Below are 25,704 nucleotides of genomic sequence, written 5' to 3' on the forward strand. Positions count from 1 at the left end.
TCAAAGAATAGCAAGCAAAAGCAAGGGATCACATAGTAGATGGCACTGTGAAAATGTATGTAGTTTGCACCCACAACCTGAGGTGACTGAGAAGAGAAATTACTGCAGAGTCGCTTTACACAGAGGAAATTTGAACAGAAATTAATTAGTACACTGTTTAGACCTGCACTACAAACACTCTTAGTGAGGAAATGGTAAGGAAGAATATAAAGAGAAACAATGAAAGAGATGCAAAGAACACTCTGACAAGAAATTCAGTGAAGTGATTTAAAATTGCAGCACCTTGATGGTTTACAAATAACAAAATATACCAATAGTACAAAACATCAGTCACTTTCATAATCCAACTAAAATGTGTTTAATGTTGGCAAGTAAAGACAATAAACTTGGCAACTTATCAGAAGTCATATACTAGAGTGAGAAAAAAACAGGTGCCAGAAACCGCAGAGGTCAAAAATGGGTAGTCTCTTATTGTCATCTTAAGTATCATGAATGTCATTTTCAACTCTCAATAACAATGTAGATAGGCACCAAGTCCAGGCAGTGGTGAAATATTTGAACTGATAAATCTGGGGAAGGTTCTCTTGAGAACCACCCCAAGACGAAAAACACATTTAAACGCTGGTTGACCACATGTGACAAAAGGATAACCACGATTAGTGCATGAACATAAAAGCGTGGCCCTGTTTCAAAATAAGGTAATGTGTGATCACCTGTCCAATTAGGTTGCTTCTGTGTTGTTTATAAACAGAAGACACAAGAAACTAATCAAGGATACCTGCTCAGTACTCAAACACAAGTTTTTAACAAGCAGTTTCGTTGAGCTTGGGTGGCAATCACTCAACAAATGGGAAACAAAGCAAAATGTTGGCCATGTGTGAACTGAGGTATAAATAGTACATCAACGTTCTTAAAGTAAAAAATAAAAAGAGTAAATACTGTGTAGTAACAAAGAATGACAGTGTTTATTTGTGAAAGGATGAATAAGTCCCAGCCAAAGGTACTTTTGTTTTAATAAATACATTTATTTCATAAGAATTATTAAGAAACAACCTGCAATAGTTTAAGAATACTGCAATGTTGGATGCTGTCACATCCCATCCTCACTGCACTTACAGAATACAAAAATTATTGGCAAAATAAAGATCTTTGCAGATTTTCTCATGAAATACTTGCATCCTCATTTACTCTAATGCTTAAATACCGTGTAAGAGAATGGGGTAAATGAAGTAGTACAGTTTTACTGTCTATGATTTTCAAGGGATTGATGCTTTTTAACTGGAGCTAAACCCTCTTTGCCCAGATATAACCGACTAACAGGAAGAACACTGTGTTGAGGGCTGGGCTGCTCTCGGTTTATTCTTATAAAACAGTGGTATCCGAAGGGGAAATAAAGCAAGGGTAGCAACAATAATAATGTGTTTCAAATGGCTACCCCATGTGTCCACATCTGGAAAACAAATTAACTAAAAAAATATTTTTAAAAAAGGGAATTGGTATCTCTCTATACTTATATAATAAATGAACCTGGACACATGGCTGGTGTAATTTTGAAGTGCCAAGATCCCCATTACATCCAAAAACAGAAAGAAAAGTTGCCTTTCCTCGATCAACATATATACATCTGGCAAAAGTTATAATTTAAAAAGAAAAACAGTCTTGACAATGAAACATTCTATACAAGAATATATGTACAATTTGCTCTTTATCCCTGTGCATGATATAAATAAAATATTGCAATGGAGCTCCATGATAAAAAATCAGCACTCAGAGGGAATAACTGCTTTCATCAAGACAAAGAATTTCTGCTTGGCTGACATCTAACAAAGAGTCCCATGTGAGTAGCAGATGGTGTGAAATCAAGAAGCGACAATCCCTTGATGGGTGCATCAACATGTTCATCTTCCTCTGCCGCAATAATCAAAATAATCTCTATGTCTGCCGATGGGTAAAATAGAAGATTAGGAAACTAGAGCAGGCCTGAACACAGCACATCTTGGAATCACAAGGTCATAATGAGAAACAACCATAAAAGAAGACTTGTTTTTCAATTTAAAATTGTGCTTCTGAATGCAATATTAGCTTATGTTTAGTTTTGACACTTTGAATTCAGATACACAGAGGCGGCCTTTATGATCATGGAAATCAGTGGGCAACATCCATCTCCGATCTTTAATTGATCACACATTCAGGCGAGTCTACTGTGCGGTACTGAACACTACAGAAAATTGTTCCTACTAGGGCCAATTTTGATTTTAAGGCAATTTTAAAAAACGTTTTTACAATTATCGGCAGATAACTGAAGTAGGTCCAACTCCTCTAGTCCCACAGTTTAATAAGACCATCCCAGCCACATGTTATGACCTTGGACGTTTCGTGGGGGTGCCACAAAGCGCCTATGCACACTTTATCATGGGCTTTTATTCTACTGTAGAGTTTTGTCGTTTTCCAGTCCCAGATATTAAGCTTCCCATCTGCATCTCCGGATACCACGTAGCTGTAAGTAAAAAGGAAAATTTAACATTTAAACTATTGTGTCTCAAGAACCAAGACTGTTTGAAGGTATTATGGAACATCAAATGAAAACAACAGATTGTCATTATAGCGGATACCTTAATTCCTAGTCAAAAGTTGACATTTGTTTAAATACCCAATACTGGTGAAGGTGCATTTCTAGTGGAGGGACTAATTAAAAGGAAGGGCAAAACAGATTGTGTGTAAGCAGTGGACGGATATACTGCATCACAATAGTGGTTGCACCTACCAATTCTTAAATCTCTTTAAAAAACTTTCTCAACTTCAGCTGTAAACTTTCTCAAGTCAGAGGTTCAAAGATTCGTGCATTCAAACAAGGAACAATCTTCACAACGGACTGCAGAGAAAGTGCATAACAGAAACCTGGAGAATAAACACCCGACTCAAAATTTGTATTTGTATGTATTCATTTAATAGCGCACACATGCTATAAGACCATGCAGCTTAGCAGAGGCGCACCTAGAGTCAAATTTCGCCGAGGGGGGTGGGGGGCTGGACTGATTCTTCAAGCAAAAGGCAGAGTGGGGTGAAAACCATCAAAGCCTCACTAACAAGCGAATGGTCTTTAAAAGACCCGTGAAGTACTCGGGTGCGGCTGTGTGTGTGCCCAGGAAGCTGTCTCATCCCAGGCTGACACTGTTGCTATTGTAATTTATAATGGAAATAGCTTAAACTTTTGTAAATACCTATTGTGAAGATTATGTTCAATGTAGTTTATTGTGACGAAAATCCAAGAACAGAAGTGAAATATTAACATCTTTTTGTGACATTTGTAATAAAGCTTGAAACATTGAGAGAACATATTTGAACCAGTTGTTGTTGAATGGTTGCACAGATTGATGCTGTGGTGATGCAATAGATAGACAGATAGAGTGAGGGAGATAGATAGAGTGAGGGCGACAGAGTGAGGGCGACAGATAGAGTGAGGGCAATAGATAGAGTGGTGGTGGTGGACGTGGTGGGGGTGGTGGTGGTGGACGTGGTGGTGGGCATGGTGTTGGTGGACGTGGTGGTGGTGGACGTGGTGGTGGTGGACGTGGTGGTGGGCATGGTGTTGGTGGACGTGGTGGTGGTGGACGTGGTGGTGGTGGACGTGGTGGTGGTGGACGTGGTGGTAGTGGTGGTGGTGGATGTGGTGGTGGTATATCTCAGAAATCACTCATAAGTACTATGTATCATCATTTCTGTCAGCTTTGAATGGATGGCAGTGCAAAACTGGTGGTAAAATGTAGCAATGTTTTGGGGCTAGACATCACCCCTACAGCAGTCAATATTGCGTTAGAAACATTGGATAGATCAGTACATTCTATCAATCTAAATCTGCAACAATTTCGGATGATTTGCATGCTATATTACACTCTGGAGAGGATAGCTAGCTGGGCTCAGAAAGAGGGAAGGTATGGTTGCAATATGAGCAAATGCCCAAAATGTGGTCTGCCAGCTGCGAATATAGTGCATATGTTCGCCCCCTGCCCGGAGCTGGAGACATTTTGGAATGAAACTAGGCGCATTATGAAGTTTCACCTGGGTTTAGATAATTCTCTGACAGTGAAATAGATAACATTGGGCTATAAGGCAGAAGCTGACTCTGGCTTAAGGTCTCTCTTTTCTATTATTCTTGCTGCTGCTTGACTTTCCATATAAAGGGTATGGCTTTCCCCAAAGCCCCCTGTGCAGCTGGATGTTGGGCAATCATGATGGAAATTTATGAAAGGGAGATGGCTTTGGCCAGAGTTAGAGTAAGGCTTTGGCCAGAGTTAGAGTAATGAGCTCTATGAAGAAATGTGATTCTATATGAGGCAGACTTGCACAAGATTATTAAGATAGGACGGAAAATTGATGACTTATTTCTTGTTTCTTTTTTTTTGCACACTGTAGCAATATACATTACCCTATGTTAGGTGGCATTATTATTAATTATTTGATCTATATGTAAACTCAATGTACTGCTGAAATGCTATACTATAAATGACAAAAGTTTAACCCCTTCCATGCTGATGACGGCCGGGAGCCATCATGGCACACAGTGCTCGTGTGCTGATGACGGCTCCCGGCCGTCATGACCGCACCCGCGATCGGAATGCAGAATCGCGGCCACGCCCAAGGGGTTACGGACTGTACCTTTTGGCAACAATAAAAAAAAAAACAAAAAAATAAAGAATTGCCCACCTGTTGCTGATGGTGGCAAGAATTGGTCACATGAATATACTTTGCAAAAAAAAGCAATTTGACCTTAAATCAGATGCAGGGCTTTTTTTCAATGGCAACGAGGATGGGATATGCCACTACCGGGCCAACCCGAATCTGAATTTGAGGTGGTGAGAAATTTTGGTCGACAGTTAACCAATGACGAAGTTTCCTGGGCATGTGAGGATCGGACCAAGAAAAGTGTAGCAGCGTGCGATTAGGCGTCTCATGAGGACTGTGCCTGTATTTTAAAGAGAAGATTTTGGGAAGTACTGCCCTGAAATTTTAGACAGTGAGAGTGTGAGTGGTGAGGGGCAAGAGCGAGGGATGCACATGTTCTAGCGTGTCTCTGCTCCATGACTAATTTCACGTGTGTGAGTGACCTCCTAATACGTTGAAGGAAGGAGCATGTGTCATTGCGAGTTTCCATCAGTGTGTACATCGATAATATGGAAGTAGGTACTATACCTCATTGAGACATTAACTGGATATAGAGCGGTCAAAACATACTAAACGCAAGTAATAGCGACCGGCTTAAATACATCTGTAAGAGATAATTAGCATGCGTAATGATGGAAACCGCAGAAAATTTTATTATTTGACACAATGCGCATTTGTCTTTCTTGTAAATATGTATAAAGTTTTGGATATTATGTTGAATGTAACTATACACTACAACTCCCATAATGCCACTTTAAGGCAGAGATGGGCAGTATAAAAGTGCAAGTGAAGAAAGACTCACTGCCCGTGAAAAAAGCAGAGTCAGGCTGAAACACGTTGTTGGAGTGAACATCTGCTAATAAATTAAGTAAAATCCTGCTAAAGAGTGCCGCATCCTTGTTTGAATAATTAATTAGGGCTAGGATCAGGCCCCTATGCAGAGCATCCGCTAGCGAGCGCTTTCATAACTCAAGGAGCACATTGGGGACATTTGATTGTGATCGAGTGCGCCCGAATCTCTGCCCTCAAAATTCACCAGGAAACACGAGGAAGAAATGCGTTACTTACCTGTAACAGCAGTTATCCAGTATTGGTGTCTTTCATAGATTCACATGCCTGAATCATTCCCCGTCGTCGAGACGGGAGCCCCGGTAATAGAAAAGTAATGTCCTATAGACATACATAGAGAAAAATAGGCCTAAGGGCCTTGCCTTAGTAGCCTATCTATGTCCTTTTGTAAAAAGGACCAAACTCCTAAGGGTAGCCAATCAGCTACCACCTCCCTCTAGAACCTTCCTGCCAGGAGCCTCAGTCTCTCAGATTTTCGTACGCACCAAGCTAGGTAGACGTAACATATGCTCTGTAGTGAGAGATGAGACCTTCCTGGGGAGGTGGGAGGGTTGCATGTGAATCTATGAAAGACACCAATACTGGATAACTGCTGTTACAGGTAAGTAACGCATTTCTTATCCAGTATTATGGGTGTCTTTCATAGATTCACATGCCTGAATCAGAATAGCAAGCAATACATTATGCACATATGCGATGGAATATAACAGTCTGAGATAAAACATATCATGTGACTAGATACCATCAGTAATATAAAGAGTAAAGTAAAGAAATGTGCATACCATTGCAGGACGGTGGGAAGTAGGAAGGCTCATCTTACTGGAATAGATGTCGAAGTACAGCTTGGCCCACAGCTGCATCCTGCATCAGTTCCGTGTCCAGGCAGTAGTGTCTGGTAAAGGTGTGCGGCGATTTCCAGGTGGCCGCCCTGCAGATGTCCAGAATCGGTACTCCAGCGAATAGTGCTGCCGATGTGGACACAGCTCTCGTGGAATGTGCTCGGACTGTGGAATGTAATGGACGTCCGGCTTTGTCATGACAAAATGCAATTGCCGCCGATATCCATCTGGAAATGGTTTGTTTGGAGAGTGGCATGCCTTTTCTTGGCCTGCTGAAGGCAACGAAAAGTTGTTTTGTCTTTCTGAAATCTTTCGTTTTGTCCAGATAAAATTTTAGACATCTCTTAATGTCCAGGGAGTGAAGAGATCTTTCAGCTACCGTGCTTGGGTTCGGGAAGAATGAGCGAAGCACAAGCGGTTCATTTAGATGGAAGTCCGAGGGGACTTTAGGAATGAAACGGGGGTTGGTTCTTAAAATGACTCTGTCCTCTCTAAATTGCAAGAAAGGATCCTGTATCGAAAGAGCTTGCAACTCACTGACTCTTCTGGCTGATGTTAAAGCTAAAAGAAGTGCAGTTTTCCATGAAATGTATTTGATATCAGCCCTATGGATAGGTTCAAATGGATGCTTCATTAATTGATTGAGGACAATATTCAGATGCCACGTTGGTGGTATTCGTCTTGGTCTAGGGAAAGATCTGTAAAGCCCCTTAAGAAACTGTTTTATCAGTCTGTCGGACCATAGTGAAGGACTTTTTGAAGTCCTTGTGAAGCGTGAGATTGCTGCCAGGTGTACCCTGATGGAAGCATGCGCAAGACCTGCTTGAGCTAGATGTAGTAGATAAGGCAGTATCTGCTCTGGAGTGATTCTGAAGGGATGTATATTGTTGTCTTTACACCAAATACAAAAGCGTTTCCATTTCAAGGAATAAGTTTTGTTCGTGCTAACTGCTCTTGCTTTAGCTAGGATTTCTTTGCACTCCTGTGGGATGCGTAGGTGACAGAATTCTCGGTACTCAGGAGCCAAGCCGATAATCTGAGAGATTTCAGATTCGGGTGGAGTATCTGGCCTTTGGACATCGAGAGTAGAGAAGGATGTTGATGCAGTTGGATTGATGGTCGGACCGATAGGCGACGGAGGTCCGCGAACCAATGTTGTCTCGGCCAGTGTGGGGCAATGAGAATCAATGTGCAATGTTCCATTTTCATTTTCCGGATGACTCTGCTTATCAGGGGAAATGGCGGAAATGCGTACGCAAACACGTTGCGCCATGCGATGGAAAATGCATTTCCTAATGACCTTTTTTGGGGATGCCAACTTGCGAAGCTGTGGCATTTCTTGTTCTCCTTGGTGGCGAAAAGGTCTATTTGCGGTTTTCCCCATGCCGAGAAGATGTTGTCTAGAACTTGTCGGTCCAGTTCCCATTCGTGGGACAGTGACCTCTGTCTGCTGAGAGCGTCTGCTATGACGTTGTCTTTTCCTGGGACATACTCCGATGTTAAAGTGATGCTGTTGAGTAGTAGCCAGTTCCAAATTTTTTGTGATTCGCGAGACAGTGTCAGCGAGCGTGTCCCTCCCTGCTTGTTTAAGTAGTGCATTGTGGTCGTGTTGTCCGTCCTCACGAGCACTGCTGAGTTTTTGATGCGAGGGAGGAATGCCTGTAAAGAGTGAAGGACTGCTCGTAGTTCTAGGAGGTTGATATGCAGAGCCTTCTCTTGTTCTGACCATCTGCCGCTGATTTGTAAGTCTTGAAGGACTGCACCCCATCCTTCGAGAGATGCGTCCGTCGTTATGACGTGTGGAGTTTCTGGTAACAAGAACGTGAGACCTTTGGATAGGTTCTTGTTCTTCATCCACCAATCCAGCGTTTCGGATATTTGTCGAGTGATGACTATGTGATCCTCGAAGGAATCTGTACATTGGGTCCACTGTTTGGTCAGGGCCTCCTGAAGGGGGCGCATTCTGAGCCGACAGTGAGGGATGAGTAGTATGCAGGAAGACATCATCCCTAGAAGAGATTTGAAAATCCGAACTTTGATGGTTTGTTTTGAAGATATTGCGGTAGCTAGAGACATCAGTTTGTGTTTTCTTTCTTGAGACGGGAAAGCTTTGGATGAAATGGTGTTTATAGTGGCCCCCAGGAATGTGATGATCTTGGTGGGTTGTAAAGTAGATTTCTCGAAGTTGAGAGTCAAACCCAGGTTCCGGAAAATATCGAGACAGGCGTTGGAAGACTGTTGCGCGTCTGTGAGAGACGGTGCTTTCACCAGCCAGTCGTCCAGGTAGGGGAAGACTTGGTGATTTTGTTGTCTCAGGAAAGCTGCCACAGGAGCCAGGCATTTTGTAAAAATGCGTGGCGCTGATTTGAGGCCGAATGGGAGGACACAAAATTGGAAGTGGAGACCTGCTACTTCGAATCGTAGGAATTTTTTGTGTCGTCTGTGTATTGGGACATGGTAATATGCATCTTGCAGGTCCAAAGACGTCATAAAGTCTCCTTCCTCTAGGGAACCTAAGATTTCCTGGATAGTCACCATTCGAAATGATTGGCTTTTCAGGAAGCCATTGAGCGCCCTGAGATCCAGAATGGGCCTCCACTTCTTCTTTTTCTGCTGGATTAAAAAAGAAGCGGGAATAAAATCCCTTTCCCTTTTGAGCTGATGGGACTCGCTCTATTGCTCCCTTTTTTATCATGGAAGAGATTTCCTTTAGTAACATACGAAGGTGTTTGTGATGATGTTTGTGAGGAGGAGTTAACGGTGGGATGGAGTTGAATTCTAAGGTGTGACCGTGTTGGATTAATTGTAGCACCCACCGATCTGTCGTAATCGATTTCCAATTGTGGAGGAAATGTGTCAATTTGCCTCCAATTTTGAGCGGACAGGACGGTGAGGGGACTGGCTGCGGGAAATGGTCATTGTCTTCCGCCAGCCGTTTTCTTTTGGGATTTGCCCCTGAAGTTCGATCTCCCGTAGGAGGTTTGGCGACTTTGTTGTTGCTGTCGCTGCTGATATTGTGGGCGATTTTGATTGTATGAGTATGTGGATTTTCCTTGATAGGATCCTCTGTATGTGGATTGTCCTCTTCCTCTGTGCCCTCGAAAGGACTGGTTTCGGAATTGTAAAGTCCCGAGAGCCCTTGCTGTGTCGGTGTCTTTCTTTATCGTCTGCAAGGCTTCATCTATTTTTACTCCAAATAGTTGTTGACCGTCATAGGGCATATCTACAACTTTGGTTTGGACTTCTTGTCTGAAGGATGTCGCCTTGAGCCATCCTTGTCTGCGCAGAACTGCGGCTCCTGCCAGCTGTCTGAAGCCTGTCATGGCGACATCGACAGCTGAATCTATGATTTCCGATGCTGACATTTGACCTTCATGAAGGAGTGCCTGGACCTCATCTTTCAAGTTGTCAGGTACATGCGTGAGATACGGAGCAATATCTTCCCATAGTTGCCTATTGTATCTGCCTAGCAGAGCAATGGCGTTGGCTACTTTTACCGTCATGGCTGACGTTGTGGAGAAGCGTTTGCCTATGCCATCCAATTTCCTGCCCTCTTTGTCTGGTGGTGCGGACAGTGGTGAGGATGGGTTTCTGGAGTTTTTCTGGGCGGCTTGAGTGACGACCGAATCTGGTTTAGGATGTGAATTAAAGCAAGTGGGTGCCGTTGACGGAGCCCTATATTTTTTATCCAGTCTAGGGACCACTATTGAAACAGATGCAGGTGTTTGCATGAGTTGTAGCCCCTGATCCCAGATGTGATCTATTATGGGAATGGACCTTGCCTCTTTCTTTATAGGATCTTTGAAGTCATATAAGAAACAGTCCGTTATTTTTGTTTCCATTGTCATGTGAAATCTAGTGGCCGCTCTCTCTATTAAATTGTGGAATCCACCGATGTCCACTGGTGGAGAATCTGACGTGCTGGGTTCCGGTGTGGCCGGAGAATGAGCAACGTAATCCTCGTCATCCCTGTTTTGAGAGAGGTCATCTCTAACTTCACCTTCCTCAGGAGGTTCGTCGTCCTCATCTGAGGATTGGATGTTGTGAATCTGTTCACTCTCTTGGGGAAGAACCAAAGGCGCTGGTCTTGACCTTGGTGATTTCTGCTGTTTGGAAGATTCCTGAGAATTGTCTTTTGAAGGGTTCGTAGAGGATTCTGGGAATCGTTTTTTGTAGTCCGTGATCAGGAATTGAAGATCAGTGACTATCTCAGCCGGTAATACGATCATTGGAGTGACTCGAGTATGTACTTGAGCCTGATCAGTTTCCTCCGTAAAAATAACATCATCCCCGTCATCGTCAGTACTCTGGCATTTGACATTGAGATCTGACGGACTAGTAGCTTGTTCGAATTGTTCATAGTCCGATTCGTCATCTTGTAGTATGCGAGAAGGGAGCAGTGTTTGAACCCTACTGGGTGATGTTAAATCGGGCGTAATAGGGAGTTTGGTGACCTTTTTTGATGGAACTAACTCCGATTTTTTCCATGGCGTCGACGATGTCGTCGTCGACGATGTCGTCGTCGACGAGGTCGTCGTTGGAGCCGTCGATGGAATCGTCGTCGACCGTTTTTCAGGCGTCGACTGCCCCTTCGCCGATGAAGCTGTCGTCGACGGAGCGGGCGTCGACGGTGCGGCCGTCGACGTTGTCTTCGTCGACGTGGTCGTCGACGGTGCCTTCGCCGTCGTCGGCGTGGTCGTCGACGGTGCATTCGCCGTCGTCGGGGTGGTCGTCGACGGTGCCTTCGCCGTCGTCGAGGTGGTCGTCGACGGCACTTTCGTCGTCGACAGCGTAGTAGCCGTCGACGGTGCCCCTACCGTCGTCGGTGTCTTCGTCGACGATGCGCTTGGCTGAAGTCTCGTCGACGATGAAGGTGTTTTTGTCAACATAGATGACGACGGAGTTTTGACAAATGACTGCTGCTTTTTAATAAGTATAATCGACGATATTGGCTTACCCGTCGACGACGAGTGGGAGGTCGTCGTCGTTGAAGTCAAGGCTGACGATGCTACCGTCGTCGAGACTGTCGTCGTCGATGTGGAGACATATCTCGTTTTTCTTGAAGAGAACGTCATAGAAGCAGACGACGTGGACTGCGATGGCTTTCTGAAGGTTGTAGCATCCTTCACAGACGTGTCAGATCTTGCCTCAGAAGACTTTGAAGCAGTCTTTTTGTGAGGGACGTCTGAATGGCCAGGGGAAGCCTCCCTTGGCCTTTTCAAGGACAGTTTCGAAGAAACTGAAGCCATTTCACTGCCCTCCGAGGAGAGCACATCATCATCTCTGGTTTTGAGACTGTTTAACCAGAGGAGCAATCTTCCTTCTCTATCCTTAAGGGTTTTGGCAGAAAATGTTCTACATACCCTGCAGTCTTTTACTTTATGGTCAGGGTAGAGGCAGTAGAGGCAAGTCTCATGCTTGTCGTCGACGTGCAGTCTCTTCTTGCCACAAGAAGAACAGGCTCTGAAGAGTCCTTTTTTCTGTTGTTCAGTCATAGTTGAAGTATAATCCAAGTTTTTTGAAGAAAAGGAGAGAAATTGAAGAAACCTGAGGAGAGCTCAGGTGGGGACTCCCTAGCACAACGTGCGGTAGAAAATCTGAGAGACTGAGGCTCCTGGCAGGAAGGTTCTAGAGGGAGGTGGTAGCTGATTGGCTACCCTTAGGAGTTTGGTCCTTTTTACAAAAGGACATAGATAGGCTACTAAGGCAAGGCCCTTAGGCCTATTTTTCTCTATGTATGTCTATAGGACATTACTTTTCTATTACCGGGGCTCCCGTCTCGACGACGGGGAATGATTCAGGCATGTGAATCTATGAAAGACACCCATAATACTGGATAATCGCCCTCCGATGAAAGGCCGAATGACATTGTCTGAGGATGCCATCCAAAACGTGAGCCTTTTATGACGAGGTAAGTGATATTGTGTTTCATCAAAGTTTAGCAGGGATTCGAAGCAACTGACTGGGTTCGTGAAGTGAAACCGGATACGTATACAATAAGGACGGTGACAAAAAAACAGCCGGCTCAAGCAGAGAGGCTTAATGCAAAGGAATATTGCAACAAAGTATCGAGTACACTCCAAAAAGTGAAGCGCTGTCAGAATAACAACAGATTTAACATAATTTTCAACAAGCTCTCGGCATTGCTGTGGCGGGTGAGCAGATTCCTTTAAAGTCTGATGCCGAGGCTGGCTGACGATGTGCACGTGCCCAGCTCACATGAACTATACCTAATCCGCAGTCTGGGTAGACTTTTCGAAAGCCTTACTATAATCTCGCCCACCATCCCTACGGGAGGGATGGCTTAGGCTCGACCTAAAAACAGCCGCAGTAAGGTATTTTACATCATGTGGTACAACAGTCAGCTCAACAGATACATTTAGTTACATTTTACTTGCAAGAATTAAATAAATTAGACAGATGGTGCAAAGAAAGCGATTCCATAACCTGCCACTCGTTAGTTTCCGCCAGCACTCGACAACATCATTTTGAAGTCATCAATCTGGCAGAAGCAGTAGAGAGTAAGGCTATAGTGTGATGTAGGAAACGAAATAGGCTTTGAAAGCATGGAGGCGAAATCCCATGAATCCCTATCCAAACTAAGTATAGCACTGCAATCTGTATGAATTCTTGGAAGCGATCCTCGCTGACCACAATAACCAGAAAAATAGTCAACTTGATGAATTCAAAAACAATTCTAATGGCTCGGTTTTGCATCCTCTCAAAGTATCTCTATAGTATGTTCAAGTAAGTTGTAAAACAGAAAAGCCTTGCAAAAACAACCGACCTCGGAAAAGGACTCATTCTTAAAGGACAGAATTAAATGTGACTACTACATTTCTTATCAATTGAACAACTGGTAAGGGGACATCCTTATTGAAGGCCAGTCAATCTCCAAAAAAGAAGGATGATTTATGCCTAACAGGAGAATCTCAGTTTTTCCTGCATTTAAGGAATAATAGTTGAAAGATGTTCACTTCCTTTTTGCAGGATGTAGTAGAACAGCAGTTCTAGGACAGAAACTCAGACAGATCCACCACATTATTCTATTTACAAAGCCTGATATGTCTTGAGATAGTAGAACTACATTTTCTCAACTACAGAAGCTAGCAGGACATTGGTCTCATTAGCTGTACTAAAGTAGAATCTACTTCTATGGTTACCCCCACTTTTTGCCTGGTGCTAAGCTGTATTTTGAATAGGCGCACTAAGATCCTGCTAATCAGGACCCCAGTCTATCTGCTTTTCCTCTAAATTGTTTTGATGAGTGTGAGAAGTTGGCCTGGTATATGATGTCCACTATTCTAGGGGGCACCCTGTATCAGTCCAAACAACCCTTATGGTGATGGTTGTAAAGTCAACCTTTTAGACCAGCTATCTTAGTGGTAGCATGGACAAAGCAGTCTTAGGCTAAAACTTCAGAGAGCATGTCAAGCCAGCTGTTTTACCAATTATAATCCCTTGAATATCAAATGAAAGGACACCACACAAGGTATATATCAAATATATATGTATTTATTACTAACACAACCCCTCTGCACTCTTTATGAGGTTAGAGTTCGTGATACGTTACAAGTTACTCATTAAGCATACTATAAGATACACAACTACAATTCTGCCCAAGGGGCCTCAAGAACCATTTACTAAGTAAGTGGTATAAGAACCACTTCAGGAAAAGTGAATAGGCCTAGGGAATCGCTGGGGCTATTCTAGACAACCAAAGGTTAGGAAGTAGGAGTCCCACAGGATGCGTGTGCAGTGTCTAAACACACACGCGAGTTACCATAGAGTTAGAATGGGAACGTAAAAGTTACAAAGTAGTAGATTTCAGACACTTCCGGGTGGACTACGGGAAAACCCTGTTAAACTAGGAAACTTGGATAGTTAATACCCACGGGAGCACTGGAGTACTCGAGTTACCTCACCCAGGGAAGCCGGGTGCATAGGTGTTCTTTCGTGTCGGGTTTCGTCGCTGAATCCTATGGAGAGCTGCAAGAAAGTGCTGCAGGCGATCAGGAGGAAAGTGTCCGGGTGGATCAGAGTCGAGAAGAACCTGAAAGCAGAGAGGACAGAGTCTGGGTCACTAGCCAGTGACCAGGAAGGAACCAGGTGATGTCGAGATGCAATCAGGTGAATAGGTGAAGCTTGTCTCTGCAGTCACGTGGACCAGGAGGCGTTGACTACGACCAGGCGCTGGATACGAGCTGTCCCACGAAGGATCTAGGTGACTGCTGTGTCAGTATCCGGATTGGACCCAACAAGCCTTGGTAACCGCAACCCACGCAGGAAGTGAAGATGGGCTTCTGTTCAGACCAGCGAGGTCTGGGGCGCTTCTCCTTCACAGGGAAACTGGACCAAGACTGGAGCAACCAGGCAAGCATTGTTGATTCAAAGGTTTGTCTTCGTAGGGCTCACTAGCCAACGGGCTAGCAACCGGGAAGACGCGTCTAGCTGAAATGCAGGAGCGGGCCCCACGCGGCACTCGTGGAGTGTGGAGGGCTGAGCTTCGGTGCAAATGCTGCTCGGGTCTGGGGCTTCTCAAACCCCAATACACAACTTCGAGGGTACCTCAGAAGCTGCACAGGTAGCAAAAAGCAAGTAGGCCAGGAAGTCCGGTCCCACGTCTCTCGTGTCCGCCATGGTCTCAGCTTTGATGTGGATCGGAGTCGGAGAAGTCTGGAAGTCCAGTTCCTGAGTCGCTGAGTCTTCGGGTTCCGGCAGGAGCGTCAACAAAGCAAACCGGCAAGGTACTGGTGGAGCCTGTTTGCACAGGGTGGTCACTCCTTGACCACAAGGGAGATGCCTTCAGTCTTCCAGTCAATATGGAACATCGAAGGTCCAAGAGATTCGTTTCAGAGTTTCTTTCCAGGATAATCTAAAGTCTCTAGACACAGCTCCTATCTTTATACTAAACTAAGGGTCTGGATTACCTGCTAGGTCCCTCCTATGGGTGGAACCTGAGAAGGGGGTGGTTACACCCCTTTCTCTTTGTCCAGTTTCGCGTCAGAGCTGGGGCTGGAGTGCCCCAGCAACTGGTTTGAACTGGGCTATGCATGGAGCACCTTGTGTGCCCCAGGTAGTGTCTGGAAAAGCATCTTTCCATTGAACCCACCCTGCCCCAATCCACTACACGCTGGGGAGGCACCTCCCTGGACAGGAAACCTATTGTCCAGGCCTCCCCTGCTGGAGTTTCGTCCAGCAGCAGGAGGTCAGACTCGTGTCTGTGGCAGCAGCATCCATTTTGTGATGCTGAGGATCTGTTTAACTTTAACCAGGTAAAGCAGTAACTACATTTCTTCTTCCTCTAGAAGGGTGGAATGCTACCCCCGCCGCGGGGGGAGGGGGGGGGGGGGACGGAGTATTCCATAGTGTTTGACACCTTACACAACATGTTTTGATAATGCCAAACCAAAGTTAGCATTAACCGCGAGGATTATAATGCACTTGAGTATACGGTATGGTTATATCATAGAACAGCTATAAGGACATGGTTCCGAAAGCTGCAAACAGGCTCAGCTCATACTAGAGTACCATCCCACATAAAACCAAGCACTCTGCCTTCAGGATTGCCAAGGCGTGCCATAGGAGCGACATCTAGGTATATATGTGTCTATATATAAGGGTAGATATAGAAATACTATATCTCAGCAAGGGGTGATTACACCACCTTGCCCAAGCTGAGTGTTCAGCCTGTGATCTCAGTTTGGATGGCCAGCCAGGGGTGGCATAATTCATGCTGCAGCCCCTGGTAGGCCTTGGTGCACCTATGACCTGGGTACCTATGGTACACTATACAGGGGCTCACAAAGTGACCCAATATCCAATTAGATATGTACCTAAAGTACATAGAGTCCATTTTACAGAGAGAGCAGATAGTTGGCCTAGAGTCCTGCTATGTAGGGGCCCTGGCTAAGTCAAAAACCAGCTAAACACTAGGCAAAAAGTTGGGGTAACCATATAGTCAGATATCCACCTTCCTACAATGAGTACTTGGGTACACTCCAGATTGGATACTGGGGTACCCTTATCAGTCCCTAGTATATGGTACTAAGGTACCCAGGGCATAGGTACCCCAGAGGTCTCCCATGGGCTGAAGCATGCATTATGCCACCCATGGGAGACCATGCAAAAGGGAACTACAGAGTTGCCATTGCAGCCTGTGTAAGTTGGTGCATGCACGACTTACTAAAGATATAGGTTTACTATATCTAAGGGTCACTGCACTAAAAACATATAAGTCACCCCTATTGCAGGCCTTTGCAATCCTGAAGGCAGGGTGCTTGGTTCTAAATGAGACGGTGCCCCTGCATGAGCAGGACACCCCTGCAGCCTACGGAGTCCATTCTCCCGGGTTGTCAGTGAAGCAGCCATATACTATATAGAGGGGCACTGAGTAATTACGCGAAGACCATCTCGAAAACGGCTGCAACAAATCCTATCTTGTTTGGTATCAAACAGGTTGGAATTACACCACCACACCGTAAACGGTGTGGGAGGTATGATTCAAAGCAATGGGATAGCCCTCAGTTAGGTTCTCAGTGTTCTCGGTACCAGTCTTCTAAACCTGGACATCACAAAAGGGTTGCTAACAACCAGAGACACATTACTGCCGCCTGCTGCTGAGCTAAGCTTAATCAGACGAAGGTGGATCAATAGGCATCCTGTGACAGGGAGGTGTGACCACCTCCCAGACAGGATTTAGTGTATTTGGACCTGGTGGGTGCGGTTGCCAGCACCAGAAAGTCTGTATGAGGGGCACACTGTGTCCCTGTGCATAGTCCAGGTCAACCAGTTCTGGGAGCCGCTGGTTCCCGCTCTGGCACGAAACTGGGCAAAGGACATGGGCGTAACCTTCCCCCTGTCCAGACCCTCCCCTGGGAGGGTCCCCTGAATCTTCCCAACCCTTTCCATAGAGTACTTAAGGGCTTATCTGCGTGTAGGTCCCTAGATTCGTTGTGGGAGAAGACTCAGATCAGACACCACTGCACTTCTACTGTCTGGGCACTCTGGACTTCGTTTGGGCCTGACTGGCTCTCTTCCAGTCTGCTGCATCGTCTGTGCCTGTGCATCATACAGGAAACTTCCAAGGTCTTTGAAGCATCAAAGACACCTGAAGAAATCTCCCTTGAAGTGAAGGAGTCACCCCCCTGCATTTGCAGGCACCGCAACTAAGTTGACCGGTCTGCAGATCCAGAGCTGCTCCAGACTCTGTGGGCTCTGCAACACAGGTGGTGGTTTTCCACTGCTCCCAAGGTCTGCCCTGCCCTCTCATCAAGTTTGAGGCCAGTATCCCTTGTGGAGGTTGCAATACCCGAACCCCTGTGCACCGAGTCCAACCTGCAGTTGCAAAGACTTGTTGGCTTCTTTGCAAGAAGATCTTCGCGCTCCAAGTAGCCCCAACGTCTAGCACCTCCAATGATCAGAATCTTCAGCCACACCACATCGTGGCCTACATCTTTTGGTGACCAGCTTGAGGTCCTCTCGCGACTCCAGTACCTCCGGCCTGTGGGTCCACGTGAGGTTCACACTTGTTTTTTTTTTTGGGCTCCCGATTGCTCGGGGCCTGCCCTGACTCCCCTGCCTTTGGTGAGTCCCATGGACGTTGCTGGTCCCAACATTGCTCCTTCTTTGATTCCTGCGTGGCTTGCCTTTGCCATGGCTTGTTGGAGCTCTCGTGGGACACCAACCCCTTAGCACTCTACATCCTTCGTGGGACAGCTCGGGCACAGCTCCTGGTCCTCACAGCTGCAGAGTCAAGGTCATCGTCATCCATCCTGCAACATCCCACATCAGAGGGCATTCGTCTTCCAAGTCTCCTGATCACCTCTGAGTGACACAGACTGTCCCCTCTGCTTGCAGGTACCTCTCATCAAGAATCCATCCTTGGATCACACCTGACACTTTCTCCTTCTTTTTCCTGAAGTCCTCCATTGGATTTACGACACCACTTTACACTATGCACCCAGCTTGCCTGGTGTAGGTAACTTGGGTACTGGGGTATCCACAGTTGGAGTGGCTATTCAACCTTCTGTCTTCCATAGGGTTTCTTCAGGGTCCACTGGGAAGGGTACTTAATCTTTCAACATACAAACCCGACTTGCACATAGAGTTGTACGGAGCACGCAGTTGTGTTTCTACACTGCACATACTCTCCGTGGGGTCCCTATCTACTCACCTTAGGAGGTTCCTAGGGCGTCCCAGCACTTCTACGTCCTCTAAACACTGTATTGACTAGAGTCGTGGTTCTTATAACACTTTCTTAGTATATAGGGTGGTCCCCCCCTGGGGCCACTGTGTATTTTGAGCTATTTACTGAGTTTATTTGCTTAAGTATTCAGTGCATTGCGTTTATCTCCATGTAGGAGATATTGGAACATACTAGAGAATATTATATCAAATATATATTTTTATAAATACTTGGTGCGGTTATTTTAATTTAATCTAGACTATAAGATTGCATTCTGATAAAACAAGCTGCTTTATACTCCTTCTGGACTGAGTCTGAAGCCTGCTCTCTACAGCTCCCACTTCAAGACCTTTCTAAGGTTGTCTAAAACCTCTTAAAGCACCATAAGAGTTGTCTGGACTGGTGCAAGGTGCCCACTTGCATAAGTGGACATCATATACCGGGCCAGCTTCTCACATTGGCCAAGGCCCTTACGCAGATTCTGTTCTTAAAATATCACTAGGGGGCACAGGTGCAACACATTTGAATAATGTACATGATTTTAGATTCCTTCTTAAATATTGCAGCAAGTAAAGTATCACACTCAAGTTCATCTCTCATGGCGAGGATTTTTGGTTGAAAAATACTCCAATTTTTGATGTAAAAATAATAAAAAGGCATCATAAAATTCCTGGAACTGAGTGTGTACTCCAATAACTTTAGGATAATGTATAAAAACAGAGAAAGGGGTCAGAGCTTAATAGTCCAGCACCAAACTACGCTCCTTGTGAAAGCCTATTGAGTATTCGCTATACCTCGGTGCATCGAGTCTAGGATGTGACCCACATACATCCCAAAAGGTGGTTAAGAACCACCACTATAGACAACATAAGAATGACCCTGCACCCAAGAAAAACAGGTACTATCATGTATAAACATCCTAGTACATCATATCTGAACAACTGAACAACATATTGATGAATAGCTTCTCAGATAAAAATAACAGATGAAAGAAAACACTTTATTCTTTATAAAAGCACCACACAATTGCTTGCCAACGCGTTTCATCCCTCATGGAACTTCTTCAGGGTTTGGCAAAAGTCTGTATCAGCCAGTGATAGCAATGAAGATTCAAATCAAATTTAGAAGCAGCATTGAGGGCTCAGTGTATTGATGATTGGTTTCACATTGTAAGTGTAATGTCTTTATATGCCAATGACCCAACACACATAAGTCAGTATATATTAGCGATTTAGTTTGGACCAATAGTTCGTAATGGTTATTGTGTTGATGAAATTTGCGTTGTTTATATATTGTCTCCTTGTGCTAGAATCGTCCCCAAGGATTCGTATAACCTGGCGATTCAGTGTGTATTCATATTTTTTAGGAAAAGCATAAATCCCTCTGTGCAAACGTGGTGGTCTGGCTCCCTCAGAGTTGTAACTTTAGGGTAATGGACGGGTCAACATTTTATACATTTTAAAAACATCTTGGGTGGCCATGTGAACTGCCATAATGCATTTTTGTTTCTTGCAAAAGAACTTTTTTTCATGAGAATAGCTCTTCTTTAGAGATACATATGGAGATTTGAGACCGATTTAGTATTAAGGTCTTTGGAAAACTAAGCATTAGGGGGCCTAGAGTTTGAACATATCCTCTTCCACCTCTCTGACACTGATGTATACAGAGTCTTTTTACTTTTTTGATGAAACTGTTGAAGCATGATCGATGGATTAGTCCAATAATCAAGCTGAATTTCTGAATATGTATATGCAGTATTTATGCGTAGGGTCATCAGATCACTGTTGCAACCCAACAGTCTCCAACAACACTATAAATTCAGTTGCCGGTGAAAAATCTTAACCGAGCTCCCATTGAATCCCCCCCCAAGATTAAAATATGTTTCCCTAAGCATGGTAAATTCATGCAAAAATCAAATGTTAATTTGGGGTGGACGATAAATTATAGCAATTTTACAAGTAACATCCACCCCTGTATTTTACTTGACAATCAGGAGTTTAAATGAAAAGAAAAGAGGCAGTCACCTCCATGCAAGATAGAGGAGAACAAATAAATACTGCCAAACCACCATTGCTTATTAGGATGGGTATTACAGTTAACTTCACGAAGACCTTTAGATTTTACAGAAACTAGGTTTCTGTGTGGCAGTAAGTAAATTTTCTTATCGAATAAAATCTGCTGGTGACAATTCTTTACACCAGATACAACATCAACCATGAGAAACTGGGGGGGCGTGGCTAGCCGAGCAGCGAGATGGCCGCTCTGTGAGTGAACTCCGCCGGCTACGTTCTTTAATCCTGTAATTATCCTCTTCCTGGTCCTTGCGGACCCCCGATATCTCAGGGGTCAACAGCGGACACCCGGGAGATCCTCTTGCCGAAGTTTGGTGCGCACGGCTGGTGGAATCGAGGAGCTGGAGCCATTTGAGGACCTGCCGACCTGGGCGCCCGCTCCGATCCTCGGCGGAAGTGCTGGACCCTGGGCGTCACGGGACACTACAGTCCGCGGCTTTGGAGGCCTCTGGAGGTCCGGCGGACGGAGGCGCGAGATCCTGCCTGCAACGGGACCGCTACTTTGGCAACCTTCGGTGAGTCCCTGCTGTGCCTGGAGAGCGGACCGGGACGCTGCAGACCGGTGGAACGCGGAGGGCGACTGATCTCCCTCCTTGGAGAAGACTCCTGCCGCGACGCTGAAGACGGTACGGCCATACTCCCAGGGCTGGCGCGAGCTGATCGGAGCTGCCGGGACCCGGTTGGGGAGCTGTGCCTGACCTTGTGTAACTGCCGGCTACGTCGAGGGTGGTGAAATGCGAAGCTGAAAGTGGGGTAGGGGACTACCGACACCCCTCACGACCACACCATTCCGCCGGAGTGGTGCTGCTACCATCTGACAACGAGATTGGATCATTACTTGCACCTCTGCGACCAGAGGGGGCTGAATCCCTGACATCTAAGCCCCTGCCCCCGACTTTGGTGGTTTATTGGAAACTGTGTGGTTCAACTAACGAGACTCCAGCGCCCGCCATTTTGAGGCTTGCGAATATTCTGGGCTGCGCGTTACTGGAAACGCGGGCTTTGTGCAGCTACGCCGTTGAGGCCTAGGAGACCGGTCTGTGCATCTGCACCCCCCGGAATTGCCTGCACTGCTTTGGCACCACACCGGCCAGTGCACACACAGCCTGCAGGAGGGCGCTGCTTCTCCAAGATACTTGCTGACACGCCCTCGCCACTACGATGGGGAAAAACGAGGCTAGGCAGCCCAAAATCAGTTTTGATAACAAACGTCTTTCGAAGCACCCAGCAACAGAGACGGATGGGGACACCAACGGACATAGACTTTGGGGCGCTCATTATGGAGGTGAGATCCAGCTTGAAAAGCATTGATACCAAACTTGACGCCATGTCCTCACAGTTGGAATCTGTGAAAACCAAGGTTGATGCCCATGAAACTAGGCTGGATTGCTTAGAAAATAGGCAAACTGAATGCTGTGAATTTCAACAACAAGCCAAGCAGCATATCACGTCTCTGGAGCGAGAGCTGGACAATCTGCGTGCCAAGTCAGATGATTTGGAGGCACGTTCCCGTAGGTCTAATATTCGCATTACGGGAATTCCGGAGACGACAAACACTGGCAAGATGGAGGCGTTTGTGACGGACCTGTTACACGAACTCTTCGACCCGAACCTATCATCAGTCTTCACGGTCGCAAGGGCACACAGGTCGCTTGGGAAAAAGCCGCCGCTGGGAACCCCACCTCGTCCCATCCTTGCTAAATTGCTCAATTATCAAGACAGAGACCTCATATTGAGACTGGCGAGGGAGAAGGGTAAGATTACGCATAAAGGAAACAACATCTCCTTTTATCCGGACTTCACCCCCCCTGGTGCAAGCGGCCCGTAAAGAATTTTTGCCGGCGAAGAAACTGTTGCTGCAAGCTGGTGTGCCATATTCTCTGTTATACCCGGCGAAACTGAAGGTACTCCATGACAACACTACACACTTCTTCACTGATGCGAAGTCTGCGCTCAAGTTCGCCAAACATGTCAGCAGTGCGGGAGCCAGAAGAAAGTCGCCCAGACTGGAGGATACTGCGGAACAACTCAGTGATAATGACTAAATGGCCTGCTGCTGTGAGATTTGAGACACTATAGGTCTGCCTCCTTCACGTCTTAAATAGGAGCTCGAGAGCTCCTTGCGCCCACTGCTGTTGCGCCTGGACTGAGGCCGAGAGGGGTAAGAGACTGATGTATCCCCGGGTGCCCAGCTGTGACTACTGGGGCCCTGTTGCCTATGTGAATATTGCCTAAGTTGGGATTAGTTGGCCCCGGGCGGGGGTACCGTTGGGACCACGAAGCCTTATTTCTGAATGTAGCCACCCCGTCCACACGGGGGTGTACGCTGGGCACACCACGCCCCATGGGGTGTCTCCCATTGTTTTTGATGTTGGTTTTCTATCACGCCTTGCGTGCCTTTCTACGGGGTATGTCACGACCTGATTGGGGGGTTGCTGAGGGTGGGGGGAGGTGGGGGGGGGGTTTGAGGAGTTGTTGTTTTTAGTTCTGATACGGTGCAATGTGGTCTTTATTCTGACTTCCTCTTTGCGCAGGGGATCGATGATTGCGATGTGTGCGGGACCTTACGGCTCTGGGGGGTGGGAACAGCTGGGGTCGGAACTGCTTCTACAGTACTTCGGACATGGGGGGGATTAAGCTATGGACCTGGAACATTAGGGGCCTTGGAGATTACAAGAAAGCCCGCTTGATGCATGGTATACTGGCCAGACAATGTGGACATTTGCTTTTTGCAGGAGACTCATATTAATACAACCCCTTCACCCAGATTGAAGAATTCCAGATGGTCAACTGTGTATTCTGCCATTTACTCTAATTATGCAAGAGGGGTGGCTATACTTGTACGCAGGGGGCTGGATTGGCGGGAACACGCTCACGTACAAGATGTGGATGGGAGATACGTCATATTACATGGTTCCCTGCAGGGGCGATCTATCGTGCTGGCTGCCATTTACGGTCCGAATGTGGACGACCCTGACTTCTTTAGAGGTGTCTGGGCGCAAATTGCATTGCTTGACTGCCAATCGGTTGTGATAGGGGGTGATTTTAATGTTGTGCTGGATGATGACATGGATCGGAGGGGTGTGAGTAGACCAAGCATGCTAGAGCGCGCCAGGCCGTCCTTGATGTAATGAGAGAGGGGTTGCTTTCTGATGTGTGGAGAGTTCGACATCCAGGTGTGAAAGTGGGGACCTGTTACACGTGCCACAAGTCTGCTTGGTCCAGGTTGGACTTCTGGCTAGTGTCGCCTGAGGTTGCGACATGGGTGTCAGGGGTCGACATCCAAGCTAGATCGTTGTCAGACCATGCCCCTTGTATGCTGGAGTTGCGCCTACCCGACACTATTCACAGGGCGTTCACGTGGCGCCTACCCCCACACGCACTCACAGACCCAGTATTTGTTGAGGAGATCAGGGGGGATATCATTAAATATTTTGCCGAAAACGCAGGTTCCGTCTCATCAGAAGCCATCGAATGGGACGCCTTTAAGGCGGTGATCAGGGGCCAGTGCATAGCGCGACAGGCGGGAGTGCTGCGTGCCATCCGTGACACACTGGCCAAGTTGGAGGGGGAGTTGAGAGGTCTAGATGCAGCCTTTAGCCTTGACCCGTCCTTAGAGATTGCTGGTGATCTAAAAACCAAGCTGCTTGCCTTTAATGAGGAAGCGGAGCGCGAGGTGCGATTCCTGGGGAGACAGGCCGAGGCCCGCAGGTATGGGGAGGGAGACAGGCCCAGCAGGACCCTCGCTAGGTTGATAGCTCCTCGTACACAGTCACACTACATCCACACCATACATGACAGGGAGGGATCCCTAGCCGTTGGCCAGGAGGCTGTGTTACGCGCCTTCACTGACTTCTATGCGTCCCTATACACCTCCACGCAACCCACGGACCCAGCCTCTTTGGAAAGCTTTCTTGACTCTATCGCCCTAGTTTGGTTTAATAATAACCACAGACAATACATGGACCTACCTGTCACCGTCCAAGATATCGTTCAGGTGATTAAGAGCATGCCGGCCAACAAAGCCCCTGGCCCTGACAGTTTGACAACGTCCTTTTACAAAACCTATGCAGAAGAGCTGGCGCCGAAACTACACTCTGTGTTCGTTGAGGCCCTTGAATTGAACTCCCTCCAAGATTCCATGCGTGAAGCCTTAATAATTACACTCTTAAAGCCTGACAAAGACTAGCTGTTCCTGGACTCCTATAGGCCCCTCTCCCTGATAAATGTGGATGCTAAGATTTATGCAAAGGTAATTGCGGACAAACTACAGCCGATGTTGCCGATCATCGCACTTCCTGACCAGTCCGGGTTTATCCCTGGCCGTGCCACATCACACAACCTCAGAACCATTTTCTCTGTCCTCCATTACTTGCACCCATCTGTGCAGGCGGCGGTGGTGTTGTTCCTGGACGCCACCAAAGCGTTCGACTCTTTGGAGTGGCCTTATCTGTTTAGAATTTTGGAAAGGATGGGGTTCAGTCGTAATTTCATGACTCTGATCAAGCTACTGTACACCGAACCTAGAGCCAGGGTGAGCGTGAATGGCCTCGTTTCCAAACCCTTTGCTATCTCTAGAGGGACCAGACAAGGGTGCCCACTGTCACCCCTTCTTTTTGCCATTGCAATGGAGCCGCTTGCGGCTCGGATACGGCAACACCACACTGCGAGGGGCATCGGGTTCAGCTCCCGGAGTTCACTGATTTCGTTATATGCTGACGATGTCACCTTGTACATCGTCAACCCCAAGGATAACATGAACCCGTTGCTCCGAGAATTCGTGCGGTTTGAGGGCCTGGCAGGAGTGTCCATAAATTGGTCTAAGTCTGTTGCCTTCCCTCTTACAGATGAGACCAGTCGGCCAGCTCCAGACTACCCCCTGCGTTGGGAGACTGACGCTGTTAAATACCTGGGGGTATGGGTCAGTCGTGATGTACAGGAGCTGTGGTCACTCAACTTTGGTAGAGCGGTGGACTGGCTGGAGGGGAAAATCGAGGTCTGGAACAAGCTGCCTCTGTCCCTGGTTGCAAGGATAGCATTAGCGAAAATGGTGGTTCTCCCCAAATTCCTGTATTTGTTCGTGAATATTCCGCTG

At 46.4% G+C, this 25,704-nt stretch overlaps 1 protein-coding gene across 1 annotated transcript in view; it reads right to left on the minus strand.

Moving 5' to 3' along the window:
- Nucleotides 1–1,004: 1,004 nt before the first annotated feature.
- The window catches only part of CDC40 (cell division cycle 40), a 480,503-nt gene continuing 455,803 nt past the window's right edge, over nucleotides 1,005–25,704 (minus strand). The window contains exon 15 of the mRNA XM_086927386.1: nucleotides 1,005–2,497. Within this exon, the coding sequence (XP_086783512.1) occupies nucleotides 2,320–2,497 (178 nt within the window). The 3' untranslated portion in view covers nucleotides 1,005–2,319. The remainder of the gene's footprint in view (nucleotides 2,498–25,704) is intronic.

This window comes from Lissotriton vulgaris, chromosome 6 (assembly GCF_964263255.1).
Source record: "Lissotriton vulgaris chromosome 6, aLisVul1.2, whole genome shotgun sequence".
Classification (NCBI taxonomy): Eukaryota; Metazoa; Chordata; class Amphibia; order Caudata; family Salamandridae; genus Lissotriton; species Lissotriton vulgaris.